The sequence below is a fragment of the Trachypithecus francoisi genome, unplaced genomic scaffold (genome assembly GCF_009764315.1).
Source record: "Trachypithecus francoisi isolate TF-2019V2 unplaced genomic scaffold, Tfra_2.0 Lachesis_group4, whole genome shotgun sequence".
Taxonomy (NCBI): domain Eukaryota; kingdom Metazoa; phylum Chordata; class Mammalia; order Primates; family Cercopithecidae; genus Trachypithecus; species Trachypithecus francoisi.
In genome coordinates, this window is record NW_022681469.1 from 137,950,208 (window position 1) to 137,966,122 (window position 15,915).

At 40.0% G+C, this 15,915-nt stretch overlaps 1 protein-coding gene across 4 annotated transcripts in view; it reads left to right on the plus strand.

Annotated features, from left to right (window-relative positions):
* Window positions 1–6,153: 6,153 nt before the first annotated feature.
* STK17A (serine/threonine kinase 17a) overlaps window positions 6,154–15,915 on the plus strand; it is a 44,149-nt gene continuing 34,387 nt past the window's right edge. For 2 of the 4 annotated variants that reach the window (XM_033193927.1, XM_033193930.1), the window contains exon 1: window positions 6,154–6,609. In XM_033193927.1, coding sequence (XP_033049818.1) covers window positions 6,404–6,609 — 206 coding nt within the window. In that variant the 5' untranslated portion in view covers window positions 6,154–6,403. Of the gene's footprint in view, window positions 6,610–6,736; window positions 6,981–15,915 lie in introns of those variants that run through there. The other 2 variants (XM_033193928.1, XM_033193929.1) reach the window with 2 other exon arrangements.

Here is a 15,915-nt window from a genome sequence, read left to right on the forward strand (position 1 = left end):
GTGGCTCACGCCTGTAATCCCAGCACTTTGGGAGGCCAAAGCAGGCGGATCACCTGATGTGGGAAGTTCAAGACCAACCTGACCAACATGCGGAAACCCAGTCTCTACTAAAAATACAAAATTAGCTGGGCATGGTGGCACATACTTGTAATCCCAGCTACTTGGGAGGCTGAGGAAGGAGAATGACTTGAACCCAGAAGGCAGAGGTTGCGGTGAGCTGAGATCATGCCATTGCACTCCGGCCTGGGCAACAAAAGAGAAACTCCATCTCAAAAAAAAAGGTATTGCACAATAACCTATCAGGTAAATATATCAAAATTCATTTAACCATTATCTTACTCAGATAGTAAGAGTGTTGCATATTCAACTCAACCACATCCATTCATCAATATTTACGAAGTGTCACTTATACACACTGAGAATGTAGAATAAATGGTCCCTTCTGATCTAACTAGGAAGAAAGTATACACTTATAATGCAATTTGATAAAGACAAACTCAGGTTGATGTTAAAACAGGTGGGCCAGGTAAAATCTCTGATAGAATCAAGTATAGCACTCTATACGGAAAAACACAGATCAGAACAACACAAGGAAACAAAAAGCATTTATGTTTTTATCTTTCCAGTCTTTCTCTCCATTATCACTAACAATGGCCATTGAATTACCCTAAAAATCTTCGCCAATTTTATTGGCAAAACTGAAACCCATTTATATTTCTCAAGAAAATATAAATTAAATTTGAACATTTCACTATAAAAAATATTCTATTTTCTTTGACCTCTTTCTAATATAGTGTTGGCACACCTCTTATTATGTGTTCTTCATTTTGTGCTCTTATTATGTGCTCTTATTATGTGTTCTTCAACAGGATTAGATTCCATCTCAAGAAACCACTTTCTTTGTTCATCCGTAAGAAGCATCTTCCACTGAAGTCTTGAGCCCCTCAAAGTCATCCATGAGGATTGGAATCAATTTCCTCCAAACTCCTGTTAATGTTGATATTTTTTACATCCTCCCATGACCCATGAATTCTCTTAATGGCATCTAAAATTGTCAGAAGATTTTCAATTGACCTTGCCCAAATCCATCAGAAGATTCACTATCTATGGCAGCTACCACCTTACGAAATATATTTCTCAAGTAACAAGACTTGGAAGTCAAATTACTCCTTGATCCATGGACAGCAGAATGGATGTTGTGTCAGCAGGCATGAAAACAATATTCATCTCCTTGCACATTTCCATCAGAATTCTTGGGTGTTTGGCACATTGTCAATGAACAGTAATATTTTGAAAGGAATCTATTTTTTTTCTGAGCACTAGGTCTCCAGACTGGGCTTAAAATGTTCGGTAGACTGTGTTGTAAACACATGTGCTGTCATCCAGGCTTTGTTTTTCCATTTCTAGAGCATAGGCAGAGTAGATTTGGCATAATTCTTAAAGGCCCTAGGATTTTTAGAATGGTCAAAGAGCATTGGCTTCACCTTAGAGTCACGAGCTACATTTGCCCTTAACAAGCGAGTCAGCCTGCCCTTTGAAGCTTTGAAGCCAAGCCTGGACTTTTACTCTCTAACTCTGAAAGTCTTAGAAGACATCTTCTTCCAATAGAAGGCCATTTCATCTACATTGAAAACCTGTTGTTTCGTATAGCTCTCTTCATCAATTACTTGAGCTAGATCTTCTAAATAAATTCCTGCAGCTTCTACGTCAGCACTTAGTACTTCACCTTGAACTTTTACGTTATGCAGATAGTCTCTTTCCTTAAATCTCATGAATCAACCTCTGCTAACTTCAAACTTTTCTTTGGCAGCTGCCTAACCTCTCTCAGCCTTCAGAGAATTGAAAAGAGGTAAAGCCTTGCTCTGGATTAGGCTTTGGCTTAAGGGAATCTTGTGGCTGGTTTGATCTTCTATCCAGACCACTCAAACTTTCTCCATATCAGCAAGAAGGCTGTTCCACTATTTTTATCATTCCTGTGTTCACTGGAGTAGTATTTTTAATTCCCTTCCAGAACTTTTCCTTTGTATTCACAAGTTGGCTAACTGGCTCAAGAGGCCTAGCTTTCAGCCCATCTTGGCTTTCTACATGCCTTCCTCACTAAGCTTAACCATTTCCAGCTTTTATTTCAAGTAAAAGCCATGAGAATCTTCCTTTCACTTGAACACTTAGAGGCCATTTTAGGGTTTTTAACTGGCCTATTTCAATATTGTTGTGTTTTAGAGAATAGGGAGGCCTGAGGAGAGGAAGAGAAATGGAGGGCTGATTGGTGGAGCAGTTAGATCACACACAACATTTATCAATTAACTTTGCATGAGTGCAATTTATGGTACCCAAAAGCAATTACAATAATAACGTCAAAGATCAAAGATCATGGTCCACCATAACAGATATAATAGTAATAATAAAGTTTGAAACATTGTGAGAATTACCAAAATGTGACAGAAAGAAATGAAGACAGCATATACTGTTGGAAAAATGGCACTGGTAGACTTGCCTGATACAGGGTTGCCACAAACCTTCAGTTTGTAAAAAATGTAATATCTGCAAAGTACAATAAAGCAAATTGCAATAAAATGAGATATGCCTGTATTTACATGGCATAATTCTTTCCATCCTTTCAATCTTTCTGTAGCCTTTTATTTGAGGTGTCTCTTAGAAGCAATATATAATTGATAGTACTTTTTAATTCTGCCCATAGCGTTTGTCTTTTAATTGGAGTATAGATTCCATTTATATTTAATGTACTTGCAAAAAAATCTCCTGTTTTAAAAAATTTACCATCTATTTGCTTCTTTGCTTTTTTAAATTTTTTTATTTTATTTTATTTTTTTTTTTGAGACAGAGTTTCACTCTGCTGCCCAGGCTGGAGTGCAGTGGCACAATGTCGGCTCACTGCAACCTCTGCCTCCTGGGTTCAAGTGATTCTCCTGCCTCAGCCTCCTGAGTAGCTGGGACTACAGGTGCCCACCACCACGCCCAGCTAGTTTTTTGTGTTTTATTTCAATAGAGATGGGGTTTCACTATGTTGACCAGGCTGGTCTTGAATTTCTGATCTCAGGTGATCCACCCTCCTTGGCCTTCCAAAGTGATCATCTATTTGTTTCTACTTGTCTGAGTTCCTTTTTTTCCCTTTCTTGCATCTTTTAAATTTTTTTATTATTCCATTCCCCCTTTTTAAACATGTTATTTATTCTTTTTCTACTACTTTTGCTGTTATTCTAGAAATTATAATATTCATTCTTGATGTATTAAAGCCAAGTACTTTTATCAATTCCTATACAATCCTAGGACTTTAGAACATTTTACTTTCATTTACTCTATCTCACTTTTTGTGCTATTACTGTGTATATTTTAATTCTACATATATGTAAACCTCACATATCATTTTTATTGTTTTATACAAATAGTGTGTATTTACATCTATCCATATATTAGCCCTTTGATTGATCTTCATTCCTTTAGATGTCTCCATGATTTCATTTGGGATTATATTCCATCTGCCTGAAAACCTCCTTTTGGAATTTCCTTTAATGTAAATCAGCTGATGATCTTAGTGTTTCTTGGTTATAAAACTGTCTGTATTTTATTTTCAATTTTGAAAAGCATTTTTACTGGGCATATAATATAGGCTGACAGATAACTTCTCCTAACTCTTTGAAGACATTTGAAAGTGTTTAGGCTTCCACTGTTTCTTTGAGAATAAGCTCTTAATTTTATTGTTGCTCATTTGCAGATTATATCTCTCTTTTCTCTGCTGATTTTAAACCTTTTCTTTTTGACTTTGTTTCTCAGTAGTTTACAATGTGCCTAGATATGGTTTCCTTTGCTTGAAATCCTGCTCTATGTTCATAATGTTTCTTGACTCTGAGAATTGTAGTTCATTCGTTTAAAAACATTTCCAGCCATTATCTTTTCAAATACTGCTTTTCTTTTTTTCTCTCACCTCTCTTCCTGATATTCCAATTACATGTGTGTTAGAATGTTTTACCACATATCAGATGTGTTATAGTCTCCTTTCTGAAGCCTTATCTTTTATATAAAGTTTCTATATCTCTTGCATTTCATTTTGAATATTTTGTTTTGCTTATTAGCTTCACTAATTCCTACTTCAGTTGTATCTAATCTGTTATTAAACCCATAATTCTGTAGTAGTTTTAGTTAGTGTGGTTTTTTCTCCAATTCCAAAATTCCATTGTATTCTTCTTTGGAGTTTCCAGTTCTCTGCTGAAAACTCTTAATCTTGTCATTTAATTTCTTGAAGATATGAAACAGAATTATTTTAAAATCTGTCTTTAAACTTTAATATCTGGTTTTTATTTCTGTTTTTTCCCTTAGTTTTTAAGACAATTCTGTGTCCTTTGTTTAAATTGTTTCAGACATGGTGTATAAAATATTATACGGATAATGTGTGGCTCTGGATGACGCTCTTTTTCGCCGGAGAGAATATTTACTATTGCCTTTGAAGCTGGTCTTCTGCCCCTTGGGTCTACTTCCCTTTCATCCATGCCCCTAGGGTATAGCCCTTCGGAGTCCCAGCTGAAAGTCTAATTGCTTACCAGCCCCTCATCCTAAACAGGCCCTAAACTCCAATTTTTTGGTCTCCCCAACCCCATGAGATGGCTGAAAGCTCTGCTTACTTTCTCACTCTTTCAGCCATTGCTTTAAAATCATCAAATACCTCATGGGAAAGTGGCAGCTTTCTGAGCTGCCTATCTTTCCAGGATTTCAGTCATCCAAGTCCCTGCTGGGAGAGGAATTTTTTAACTTTTGCCAACTTTTCTGTTTTTTCTTAGTGAGAATGTTGATCACAAATAAACTAATATTATCAGTGCCAGAAGCAAAACTCCACTGAGACAGTTTGAGCAGAGCAGTGGCGCGATTTGGTTTCGATTTTTTTTTTTTTTTTTTTTTTTTTTTTGAGACGGAGTCTCGCTCTGTCGCCCAGGCTGGAGTGCAGTGGCGCCATCTCGGCTCACTGCAACCTCCACTTCCCGGGTACACACCATTCTCCTGCCTCACCCTCCCGAGTAGCTGGGACTACAGGCACCCGCCATCACGCCCGGCTAATTTTTTGTATTTTTAGTAGAGACGGGGTTTCACCATGTTAGCCAGGATGGTCTCGATCTCCTGACCTTGTGATTCGCCCGCCTTGGCCTCCCTAAGTGGTGGGATTACAGGCGTGAGCCACCGCGCCCGGCCTGGTTTCGATTTTTAAAAGATCACTCTCATTGCCTTGAAAATGAACTATGCGGCATTAGGGAGGAAGAAGGATGGCAGCAGGTGGTCCAGTTAGTAAACTATCACAATAATCCAGATAAGAGATAACGGTGGCTCAGGCCATGGTGGTAAGGTGGAAATAGAGAGAAATGATCAAATGCCGCACTGACAAACTGGAGATGGGCATGAGAGAGGCGTCAGTGCTCATCCCAAGATTTTTGGCCTGAACAGTTAGAAGGAAGGAGATGAAGAAAACTGAGACGGGGAAAGCTGGGTAGGAGTGCATTCATGAAGACCAGTCAGGAACTCACTTTTGTGTATGTTAAGCCTGAGATGCTAATTTGACATCTAAGTGGAGATGCCAAATGCATAGTTGAATACACCAGTCTGAAGTTCAGGGAATATTTGAAAGCTAGAGATACAAATTCTGTAGTCATGAGCATATAGATGGTAATTAAAGTCGTAAGACTGGATGAGAAGACCTCGAAGGTAAATATAGGGACGACTACAGACAATATAATAGTGTCTATTTCAAAGGGCTAGCGTGCAGGGTTAATAATCTTTATACAACTCCTGCCTCCAGGCCCCTCCCCCAGTGTACGGAGATCAGGGACTCATCACCCCTTCCCACCACGTGAAGCCCCGCTTACAGCTCAAATGCCTTTTATTAAGCAAAGGTCAGCTTTTGTGACTCTCAGATGCTCAACAGGTGCGCAACTCTGCTAACGCAGTAGGCGGTCCTGGCCAAAGGGTGGTGCTGTGAGTCGCCTCCAGCCTCCGGGCCGTCCCGAAAGCTGCACCTTCTCCCCCTGAGCTGCAGAGGGCGCGCGTGAGGCATCGGGCGCTCAGGACCCCACAGGAGCTCAGAGAGGGGGCGGGGCAGCCACGGAGTGAGGCTGGGACGGGGAGGGGCGGAGTTAGGGGCGGGGCGGACGTGGGGTGGGTTTTGCCGGAGCCAAAAGCAGGGCGCAGGGCAGGCGCGGGGTGGTCACGGGGCGGGGCCAGGCGCGGGGCCATGGGCGGAGCTGGGCTGCCGGTAGCCTGCCTGCCGCAGTCTTAGCGCCGCGCTGGGGAGAGCGGGTGTTTGAAGGCTCCGCGGACTGGCACTAGGAGCTGGGGGTGGGTCCGTGACCCTCCGGCTGCTCGGAGCGAACAGGCGGCCAGGAAAGAAGCGGGCCTGAACACCATGATCCCTCTGGAGAAGCCGGGCAGCGGCGGCTCCTCCCCAGCCGCCACCTCAGGCTCGGGCCGGGCCGGCCGGGGTCCAAGGGGGCCGTGCCGGCCGCCGCCGCCGCCCCAGGCCCGCGGGCTGCTGACAGAGATCCGTGCCGCGGTGCGCACCGAGCCCTTCCAGGACAGCTACAGCCTGTGCCCGGGCCGGGAGCTGGGCAGGTGAGGACGGGCGGGGCCCGGCGCGGAAGCTTTCCGGATGCGCGGGGCGGGACGCGGGCGCAGATGAGTGCCGGGCCCGGCGGCGAGGCTGAGGTGGCGTTGCTCCTGCCGATAACGCGCTTTGTGACTTGGCACAAACTTGGGTGCTGACGGCGAGTAGGGCAGCCGAGTCGCACCAGCGCCTCCCCACCCCCACCACATGCCGCGCCCAGCGAGCGAGTGATGGTAACTCGATGGCGGTCCTGGAGACGCGGACACTTTCCTCTCCTCAGCCCTTTGGTTCTCTGTGGCGTTTCGAATGGCGATTTAACGAAAGAAGGTGCGGACCGCGCTCTGCCTTTCACCCCGAGCAGCGGGTCTGAAAAGCAGAGGTCTGTGGAGCTGGCTTTGTTTTTTTCCTTCAACTCTTGCGACTTTCTTGGTCTCTCTGTGTGGTTTTAATAAAATACAGCATCCGTTGTGACAGCTTCCTTTACACCGGTGCTCTGTTACCTTGTGTCGGTCTTCTGCTGAATTCATTTTCGTTTTCTTGGTTGGTTTTGTGCCATTTTAGTTCTAAAATATTTAGGTCCCTTTGCCTCGAGTTTAGATTGGTTTCTTTCGTAGGCGCTTGGCCCTTTTCTCGCTCTTTTTACTTTGCTGGGAACCGATTCTTGCCTTCTCCCCTTACCCCACCCTAACCCACCCCTTTTTTTGTGGGAATAAGGAGAGCTTGTCTCCAGAGTTGCAAGTGCAGGCTATTCGGATGCTTTACATTTTGCATGCTGAAGAGGGGTGATCGAGTGATTTTTGTGGGATTTGGGGACTCTTCCTTGAGAACAGTGTGGGGAAGTTGTTAAATTCTCTGGCTTTGGGGGCAGACCTGAGTTCATATTCGTGCGCTGGTTGCTGTGTTTTCCTTTGGAGGGGTTAGACTCCCCAGCCTCACTTTCCTCATCCGCAAAACCAGTATAATGATGACACCACCTACCTCAGAGGTGTCCTGAAGATGCCATGCCTGTCAAGCGCATACCACTGGGCTTGCCACATGGCGTTCAGTAAATGTTCTCATTATTGCCAGCATTTGTCATGGTTGCAAAATAGCACCATGTTGTAATGGGAAAGGACCTGACAGTTGGAACAGCCTTCAGCTGGGGTCTTGAAAAGGCAAACAATGTAACATTGGTTATGTTAAAAACACACTGCCTTACACATATTAAGGTAACTTTAGAAAATAGTTTTTTTTTGTGGGGGCGGGGTAGGGAGTGTGGAATCCTACCTTAACAAAGTCTTACTTATTCCTAAATGTTAACAAAAGGAAAAATACCTTTCAGGAGCAAGATTTACTTCACTGCTAGGCCCTAGTTGACTGGATCTGTGCATACTTTGTGACAAAAGGTGAAGGGAGCTGTGACTTAGCTGTGTATTCTAATTTGTCGACATTCCAAACATTCTGAAGTAACCCATATTACCTAAAAGAAGGAAAATTGGACGGGCACAGTGGCTCACGCCCGTAATCCCAGCATTTTGGGAGACTCAGGCGAGTGGATCACCTGAGGTCAGGAGTTCGAGACCAGCCTGGCCAATGTGGTGAAACCCCGTCTCTGCTAGAAATACAAAAATTAGCTGGGCGTGGTGGTACATACCTTTTCTTACATAAATTTCTTTACAAAAGGAGTAGGTCATAAAGCAGCATAACAATGCAATTATTAAATACTTGATATAAGAGCCTGGAACTGAAAAATAAAATTAAATCTATTGTTTTCCTTGTAGCACCCTTTTTTATCACATAGCAGTTTAATGCAGTGCTTAAGAATATTGGCTTTGGAGTCAGTGTGAGATTGAGTCTTGGCTGTTACTAGTTATGTGGACTTGAGTGCATTACCTAACCGTTTATTGCCTCATAGGGTTGTTGAGAGAATTAAGTAAAACACGTAGCCTTAAGGCTGTGCTTAGCTTAAGGGAGGCACTCAGTAAATGTAATTCATAGTGTAATTCAATACGCTGTTATTTTAAATGTAACCAAAAAAGAAAACCTGCACAATCTCAAAATATGCCTCTATTTCTGGTAAAAGTAATGAAGTCTCAGGAAGTGAAAGTTCTGTTGGTGCTATAAGCAGTCCTTGTTTAAGGTTTATAAATTTTGCCTGTGTTTATGGTTTTAACATAGTTAAGTGTGTTTTTGCTTGATCTTTGATAAGGTAGAAAACTTATTTTTCCAACTATTAACTCTGGTTGCATTTCTGATATAACTCTAATCTCATTCTGATAAAGAACTTGCAGAATACTCGTTTGTATTTTAATAATGTGGGAAGAAAAACAGATTTTTTCTTTTTCATTTTATTCTGTGGCCTTTCATTTAGTAAAATGCAGAAGGGGTGTGAAGAGTTAACTGTTCAAACAAATAGATCTTTTTCAGGTGCTACTATGTTATCACAGATCTAAAACTTGCAATGAGATCACTGTTCAAAGAGAATTTTTTTAATGGTCAGCATTGATTCCAGAGTAGTGACAGGATGTGATGTTGATTATTTTAAGAAATGTCACATTCTTTCATGTCTCCAGCAGAGTCCATAGCAGCGTAAATAAGGGTAAATATATGATGTAAAACATTGTTTTATTGCTTGAAGCTTGACTGGTTATTCCTAAGGCTTGTTACTTTGCTTTGAGTCAGGATGTATGCCAGTGTAAACCACATTAACGATTTCCTTACTGGGGCACACAAGAGAAATGACCTTGGGTTCTGAGAATTTTTTTCATGTTGATTTCCCTTAAGTTTATTGATAATATAGGAACAGAAAGATGTTTCTAGGAACTTAAAGATACACCAATTTCATATCAAATGATTTGCCTTACATTTGTTTTCATTATCTAGTCCTCAACTTTAATGTTTTTAATATACTCATAAATTTTTTCTTAAAAAAAAAAGCCAAAAGAACACTTTAAAAATATTGATGCATGCTAATAGTTGGATTTTCCTAAGGCAAAAAATTACAAATTCCCATCTGAAACAGGTACTTTATAAGTGTGCAGGCTTTACAGTTTTGCAAGTGCTTTCACATGCATTATCTCGTTGATTCTCACCACAAGCCTGTTTGGAAAGTCCCGTTTTTCAGATGAGAAAACAAAGACAGAGTTTAAGTCTTGTGAGAGATAACAGCTGGGACTCCTGACTTTGAAATCATTCTCATTACACCACACATGTTTTTCAAAGAATAATCTGTAGTCATATCTTACGACTAAAGCAATTTCCTATCATTCTGATGAAAGGATATGTTAGTGAGTTCGACATTGGAACAAACATGGTTAAGCTTCAGTGTCATATAGTTAAGTCACCACTGAGGCCTTAAAGTAAATTAGGGACGTCCTATCTCCTTCTCCTCAGAGCAGTAGGGGTAACAGGGACAAGAAAGGATTTTTTTTCAGAGAATAATATTCAAACTGAAAGGGGACTCTGGGTGGGTATTTTGGGGACTGTGTATCCTTACCTAGATTTATGGCTGTAGGTAATAGCTTCAGTTTTTGTATCTGACAGCAACTTAAGCATGTGTCATACGTTATTTTTTAAGAAATAAAGACCTTTATTAAGTAATATCCATGCAGAAATTGCTTTGTTTTAACAGAGATGTTATTTAAGATTTGACAACTAGTCATTAGTTTGAAGAATTTTATTTACAAACAATTTTGGGTAATCTGATACTTTGGATGGATAACAGAAAATTGGCCATATTTGTGGTTCAACAATAAAGTTGCTTGGAAAGTATGGCTTCTGCTCTCAGACAGGTACTTTAAGTCAGTCACCTGTTCAATTTTGAAAAGTTAATGCTTAAAATGTTAAATTAATTTAAAATACATAAATTTAAGAATTTGAATTTTAGTCTCTTCATAAAACTATAGATGACACAGTTTTATAAAATCTGATTATTGAACCAAATGCATTAGAAAACTAAGTAGCTGTAGTCATTGAGTCACCTCTTCAAGTAAGAAGTTAACTAGATTTCTTGAGAGAATTTATACGTTATGTAGACTAAATAGCTCACCCCCAGAACTCCTGTTCTATGATTTTTAAAAAAATTATTATCATTGGTTATATCATAGATCTGAAATTCATGCCAAAATCAATAAAAATAGCCACTGATTACTGTATAGTCTTCACTGCCCTGTATGGTAAAGTGCCACTGATCTTATTTTACAGATGAGGAATCCCAGGATCCAAAGGATTAATAAATTGCTCAGTATTACACAGTTATTAGCCAGAATTTAAAACCAAGTTTGACTTGTAAAGCCCTGCCTTTTCTTATCACGCATGCTAATATCTTATTTGAATGGACTCACTGATTTTTACACCTAGAGTCTTTTCCTTGATCCTTTCAGCGGTAAGGAAGATAAAATCCATTCTAGGTGTTTCTTGAATGGAACTCTTTACCTTTAAGACATCATCCCAGCTGGGCGTCGTGGCTCACACCTGTAATCCCAGCACTTTAGGAGGCCAAGGTGGGCGGATCACTTGAGGTCAGAAGCTTGAGAGCAGCCTGGCCAACGTGGTGAAACTTCATCTCTACTAAAAATACAAAATTAGCCAGGCAGGCACTATAGAGATAAAAAGATGAGTAATAAGTGAGGTCCCTGAAACTCACAATCCAACTGAGAGACATAGTACAAGTTGTAATATGTAAGACTGACATAAATATGATAAAGGTATAAGCAAAGCACTTCAACCTAGAATAAAACAGGACCTTGGACATTATTTTACTTACCCTGTGTACTGCTCAAATTAGCATGTGTATTTTCTGATGTTTACCTGAATGTTATATATTCTATTATCTCTTCACCTTTGTCTGTAATCCAACACTTGAATTTATATTTGGAATCCCTTCAATAAATGGAATTCTCTTCACCAAAAAAGGGAGCTCAAACTTCTGTCCAACTATAACTCGTACCACATTACACAGTACTATAACTGGTACCACATTTACACAGTACCTATATTAAAAATCTAAAAGTCATCTACGACTTTCACCTTTCCCTTCTCCTTCATCGCTGCCTACAACTCACACCTGCCAGGGAGTGCTAATAAATCTTGACTTGAAGTGTCTTTTAAACGTTTTCTCTCTTCCCAGTCCCTACTGCTGGTACTTGAGTGCAGGCCTACTGCTTTGAATTATTTTATTGGCCTGTTTCTATTATCGCTGGCAATCCGCTCTTCACAACACTATTAGAATTATCTGTTTTGTTTTGTTTTGTTTTGTTTTGTTTTGTTTTGTGTGAGACAGGGTCTCATTCTGTTGCTCAGGCCAGAGTACAGTGGCATGATCTTGACAGCCTAGTTGTCCCAGGCTCAAGTGATCCTCCCATCCCAGCCTCTCAAGTGCCAGGACCACAGGTGCACACAACCATGCCCGTCTAATTTTTGTATTTTTTGTAGAGACAAGGTTTCACCATGTTGCCCAGGCTGGTCTTGAACTCCTGGGCTCAAGCAATCCACCTACTTCAGCCTCCGAAAGTGCTGGTATTACAGGCATGAGCCACCATGCCCAACCGGAATTATCTTTTGTAAACAGTTATTTTCAGTATTCTAATAGGCTCCAATTTTAAGCCTGATGAAGCCCAAACTCCTTAGCAAACATACCTACCTAAAGATACTCACCCTGTCTCCCTAAGCACTGTTTTTAGGCACTGATAATGCAAAGTTCTTAAGGAGCTTGGACTGGTGGTTCTCAATCAAATGTCACCTCCTCTTGTTATAATTGTTTATGTATCTTACCTTTCCCACCTCTCTGGAATATGTTTTCAATGAGTAGTTCTGAAATGTATTCATTTCTGATATTCATCCCAAAATATTTAATGAAAACCTAAGTTCCCAGTTTTGTACCTATTAGTGAAATGTAGATGTTTTTGAAATGAAAAAATAAACCTGAAAAGTATGGCAACTGTATATTCTAGGAAGAAGTTTGGCTTTTGAGTCAACAAAAAAAGTAGATGTGCAGCAAACATGCCCTTCGGACCTCATCAGCCCCAAGTCAGTTATATATAACCATGGCCCCAATGTCAGAGAAACATCATTTTTAAAATGTTTTGTAGAGGACTCAATAACCTAAAGTTAAAGGTTGAGGTATAGTCATAATTTTTACCATAAAATCATGGTAAAATATGCATGTTGGAACCCTTTTGAGGTATGGAATTTAGGGAACTCTGTCAATGTAATTCTGAGCATATACACTGGGACTTTGCAGCTTGAATACTGAATCTCATGTTTTCTTTATACAATGTGGCTGTGTAGAACAGCTCCAAGAAATCTGTTATTATCTCCTCTGACTCTTTGAGTGGTTTGAAGGGTCCCCCTCTCATTGCACCAGTCATTTAGAGATGAAGGCATGCATGCTTCCTCAAATCATTGCGAGCTGCTGTCATGATGTCAGTTTCACTGGTATGTGGTGTTAGAACGATGGAAGAGTTTTATTCATCATAGGATAGATCAGGGTTCAGCAAACTACAGCCAACCACCTATTTTTGAAAGGATAGAGCAGGATTCAGCAAACTACAGCCAACCACCTATTTTTGAAAGGATAGAGCAGGGTTCAGCAAACTATAGCCAACCACCTATTTTTGAAAGACTCACAAGCTGTTTTTACATTTTTTATGTTTTACATTTTTTAATAGTTAAAAAAATTAGAATAAGAGTAATATTTAATAACATGAAAATCTTATGAAATTCAAATTTCGGTGTAAAAGTTTCATTGGAAGCCAAAGACACCCATTCATTTACCTTTCTTGTATGGCTGCTTTTGTTCTACAACAGTGGACTTGAGTCATTGCCGCAGAAACCCTCTGGTCCACAAAGCCAAAAATATTTACCATCCTGTTTGCCCTTTACTTACAGGATATGATGGAAAGAAAATAATAAATCTAGAACTGTGAGAAATGTTTCTGGAAAAACAGAGGTGGTGTCAGAGTAGTCATTGGTATGAAAAGAGAGCCGTGGGAACTGCATTCTGGCACCTAAAGGAATGGGTGAGGAGCATGAGCAGCAGATGAATAAGTATGGGGAAGAGGCCCCAGAATTTGGCAATGGCTGTTCTGTAACAGGGCTCCCAGAGTTCACAGGTTAGCAATGTGTGTGAGTCCGTTTTTAATTTGCCCTGTTAAATTCTAGCTTATAGATTTTGATCTTTCGTTCTAGACTACTGACATAATTTTGAGTTCGAATTCTGTTTGCTGAATTAACTGTCTTCCCATTCGGTCCTTAAAAATATACTTTTAGGCTATGTAATAAGTAGTTTTTTACTTACTGCACAGTACTTTATTGCTTTGAATGTCAGGTGTGGCAACAGTAAACATTTGTATGTATGATATGTGTTTGAGGGCCGTTCTACTGAGTCATTTCTAATTTACCAGGAACATGTTTGCTGCCGATTATATGTTGAGGCTTCATTTCAGATAAATTTTTTACAAATTTAACTTTCCTCTTCTCTTAACTGCAGATATGTAGGTATGAAAATATCAAATTATTAATAATTGTTTTCTTTCTTAAAGGAATTAAGAGATCATTGGGAACCTTTTAAAACTTGATGGAGATGTTAGCCTAATGATTTTGTGGGATAAAATGAAAGGTATTAGTCTTTGAGGAATTCATTTATAGTTACTCTCTCTAATATCTGTAGAAGTCTTTCATATTTCTGTGAACAAAAGAACTTTGATCTGAATAAGGGTGCTGTTAGGTGGGTTGTTACCAAACTGAACAGCCATAGGCCTTTGCCTAAGGATTTGTCATTCCACATTTATATTACTAATGATAAAAACATGGAAGAAATGAAAATTATATTTGCAGTTAACAATCACTGGGAAGGAAGAATTACTACTCAAAATTATGTCAGTAGTCTAGAATGCTAGATCAAAGCCTAGAAGTTAGAATTTAACAGGGCAGGCCAGGCACGGTGGCTCACACCTGTAATCCCAGTATTTTGGGAGGCCAAGGTGAGTGGATCACCTGAGGCCGGGAGTTCGAGACCAGCCTGGCCAACGTGGCGAAACCCCATCTCTACTAAAAAAAAAATGAAAATAAAAAAATTAGCTGGGCATGGTGGCATGCGCTTGTAATTCCAGCTATTTGGGAGGCTGAGGCATGAGATTTGCTTGAACCGGGAGGTGGAGGTTGCAGTGAGCTGAGATCGTGCCACTGCACTCCAGCCTGGGCGACAGAATGAGACTGTGTCTCAAAAACAACAACAAAAAAGAATTTAACAGGGCAATTAAAGCCTTGCAATTAATTTTTTAGAAAGCTTTTTTAAAAAAATAGATTTAGGGGTACAACTGCATTTGTGTCACGTGGATATATTGGGTCATGGTGAAGTCTGGGCTTTTAGTGTGCTCATCGCCTAAATAGTGTACATTGTACCCAATAGGTAGTATTTAATTCCTCACCCCCTTGCCACTGTCTCACCTTTTGGTCTGTTTTCCACTCCGTATGCCTATCTGTCCATTTAGTTCCCTCTTAAAAGTAAAAACAGGCAGTTTTTTACTTCCTGCTTGAGTCATCTCACTTAGGATAATGACATCCAGTTCCATCCATGTTACTGCAGAAGACATTATTTTTATGGATGTGTATTAGTCCATGATACATACACACACCATATTTTTAGTCCCGTCATCCACTGATGGACACAGGTTAAAACCTTTGCTATTGTGAATAGGGCTGTGATAAATGTATGAGTACAGGTGTCTTTTTCATATAATTTCTTTTCCTTTGGGTAGATACCCTGTAATGGGATAGTCAAGTCAGATGGTAGTTCTTTGAGAAATCTCCAAACTACTTTCCATAGTGGCTGAACTAATTTACATTTCCACCAACAGCGTATAAGCGTTCCCTTTTCTTTGTATGTTCGCCAACGTTTGTTGTTTTTTGACCTTTTACTAATAGCCATTCCAACTGGTATAAAGCAGTACCTCATTGTGGTTGTAATTTGCATTTCTTTGATGATTAGTGATCTTGAACATTTTTTCATGTTTGTTTGCTGCTTATATGTCATCTTTTGAAAAAATGTCTATTCATGTCCTTTGCCCACTTTTTAATCGGGTTGGGTTTTTTCTTGTTTTTTGAGTTCCTTGTAGATTCTGGATCTCAACCCTTTTTGGAGGCATAGTTTGCAAATATTTTTTCCCGTTCTGTAGGTTGTCTATTCATGCTGTTGATTATTCCAAATTTTTTAGCAATCATTTTAAAAATGTAGTATGAGGATACTGACGTGACAAAAATTCAAGGTGGAAAAAATCTAAGTAGTTTATCAGCCCAATTTGAAATATGAAAAACATGTCAAGTTTTTTTAACAA